Source organism: Nicotiana attenuata, unplaced genomic scaffold, assembly GCF_001879085.1.
Source record: "Nicotiana attenuata strain UT unplaced genomic scaffold, NIATTr2, whole genome shotgun sequence".
Taxonomy (NCBI): domain Eukaryota; kingdom Viridiplantae; phylum Streptophyta; class Magnoliopsida; order Solanales; family Solanaceae; genus Nicotiana; species Nicotiana attenuata.
Genome location: NW_017672600.1, coordinates 62,229 through 64,958, shown reverse-complemented (window position 1 = coordinate 64,958; position 2,730 = coordinate 62,229). Strand labels below are relative to the sequence as shown.

General features: G+C 35.0%; 1 protein-coding gene across 1 annotated transcript; it reads right to left on the bottom strand.

Moving 5' to 3' along the window:
- Positions 1 to 244: 244 nt before the first annotated feature.
- LOC109213819 lies at positions 245 to 1,877 on the bottom strand. The gene is made up of 2 exons (XM_019377656.1): positions 816 to 1,877; positions 245 to 720 (listed from the first exon to the last, which is right to left on the bottom strand). The coding sequence occupies exons 1-2, from the start codon at positions 1,552 to 1,554 to the stop codon at positions 368 to 370; spliced, it is 1,092 nt and encodes a 363-aa protein (XP_019233201.1). The 5' UTR covers positions 1,555 to 1,877; the 3' UTR covers positions 245 to 367.
- Positions 1,878 to 2,730: the final 853 nt, after the last annotated feature.

Here is a 2,730-nt window from a genome sequence, read left to right as displayed (position 1 = left end):
TCATTGTTATGATATTATCTGCTACTTAGTACTATTAAATCATATTTTAGCCAGTTTTATTGCTGTTTAGGTATTTGACTTCGAATTGGAATTGTGTCGGCTGGCCTTGTCTTCACGAGAGGCGCCATCACGACCGGGTCTGGTTTAGGGTCGTGACACATTTATTTGCAGTTAATGAAGGTCTGAATCTTAAATATTAGTCAGATGCTAAAAGCTCTTCCTTTTCTTGATGCATGTTATTTTTCTTATTAGCACATCCAAAAAAAAAAAAAAACTAGAGTTTTCTTTACACAAGGATAAAAGGTGCTTATGGAGTTGAGGTCCAAAATTAAGAACCTTAAGAAAGTTGTATTACATATACAAAATACTATAAGGGTTGTTCAACAAGTTGATCTACTAGCTCCTCCAACAACTGATCAAGAATTTTTAATCCTATGCCCCCAACGATCTCCTTGCAGTATTCAAAATTGCAAATCTCTTTCTGTAGCCAGTTTCTTTCCACCGTCTCTCTGTCTGCCAATATGCTGAAACCACTCCATATTTGTACGCAATTTTCAGAATGCTTGTACTCCTTCTTCCATGATTCAGCACAAATTCTTTCACTTTTCTTGGCTTCTACTCCATTATTATCACCTGCAGTCAGTTTCAGCTTCCTGTAATTTTCAAGTTCCTCGGTCAGTGTTCTCCTTGATCTTGAACTTGTCAACCTAAAGAACTTCTCTGATAACGACATTCAAATAAAGATGCACATTAGTTAATAAAGAAAAAAAGAGAATGCAACACAATCTAAAATTATGAAGCACAAGCGTAACTACCTGAATTTTGGGTCTCAGCAAAATAAAGAACTGAATTTGGGCTTGATTTCTCTGAATCAGATTGTGTTAGGGTTTTTTCTACAGCAAAGCTTTCACGTTTTTTCTTCTTTTTCTTCCTCGTTATCTTTGCTCCTTCATAGTCTTCCATCCCAACAGATATACTCTGAAGAAATTTATCTGTTGGTCTAAGGACGTTGGTTGAATCTTTAAGTACTGTAAACTTCTGAGGAGCCTTGTGCATGAGGATCACTTTGTTATTCAGCTTCTCTTTTCTTCTCTGCTTTGTTTCTGCAAAATTATTTTTCCTCTGTTTCGACATAATCTCTCTGCTTTCAAAGCTGAGAATAAAGAAATTCTCATCTTCAAGCTCCAAGTAGGTTGGTGGATTTCTCCCTTTTATTTCTCTCAACAAATCAACGGAATTCATAGAGCGGCTTCGGGAGATTGGTCTGGTATTGCTTGCCTTTGCATGATCCAAGCTAAAAGGCGGCATCGATTCTAACCCCATCAGCCTTGCCACAACCCCAGGCGGTTTTAAGGACAGTCCATCAGCTTCTGCTTCTTTAGTACGATCACAGTAGTGGTACGTTGTAGACAGACTAATATGATCTGAGGGATGAGTTGGAAGACTGTTGGAGCAAAGAAGGCGACGCAACATCCCAGAAATGCAACTTACCTTGGAAGTATAATTAGCATTGCTTGAAGTGGTGGAAACAGAGGATGAAGATAACAATTTCATTGTCAACTCACCAAGTGTATGTATGACTAGTGTGAAGGTAACAAGTAGTATTACCGAAAACAGAAAAAGGAAAAGGTAAGAAAAGCTGGGGTTGGAAGCTATACTTTTTTTCTCTTTTTCAAAGATGAGAGAAAACGAGGAAAAGCACAGTGGAGAAAAGTGAGATTTTGAATTGGGGAGACAGGTGTGTAATGGTAATGGTGGCGGGCTTTACGTTTGAAAGTTTTAGGCAGTAAAAGAGGGGGTTGAAAGAGAAAGGAAGGAGTAGATGTTCCCACGCGGGCCGAGCAGTCAATTTTGATGCTATTTGTCTTCATCAAATAGGACCAACCATGTTACTACTAGTCACTAACATCCACTATGCTTCCTAATCATAATAGCATCCTGTAAAGGTTGAACCTCCAAATTAATGCAAGAATGATGTGAGTTGCATTTGTTCTTCTTGAGTTCCACAAAATGCTAAACACAATCATTCTCTTTTTTATTTTACGTGATACTCCTTTCGTTTCAATTTATGTGAACCTATTTGACTCGACACAAAATTTAAGAAAAAATAAATTTTTTTGGAATTTGCGATCCTAAACAAGTCAAAAAGAGGTCCAGAGTATTTGTATGGTTATAAAGCTTCTCATTAAGGGTAAAATATGAAGTTTAACCTAAATTGTTTCTAAATTTAGAAATGGGTCATTCTTTTTGGAACAGACAAAAAAGGAAATAGGTTTACATAAACTAGAATGGAAGGACTATTATTTTATTATTAATCTTCTTTAAATAAAAATTTTATAGTTAAAAATAATTTAATTTTAAAATATTTATTTTATTCTTAATGCATTGATTTTGCAAGTGTACAAGTGTTATTGTATGTTTAAAACTATAAGTTCTAACTTTTTTTTATTTCTCCATGAGATTAAACATGTTCACACAAAATGAATCGATGAAGTCCGATGACTATCATGAAGGTTTGACTTGTTACGCTCATTTCGTGTGATTTTAAATATATAATACTATATAAGCTTGAAAACATTGATTTGATATATAAGTGAACAAGTTTGTCTCTTTTATTTTAATTTTATTTTTGTGAAGCGAACAATAATTTTTCATATTTTATTGGCAGAATGGCTTCTTAGCCACTTAGACTTGTAGGGCATTTGAAAACCAATACATGAACTTTAAACG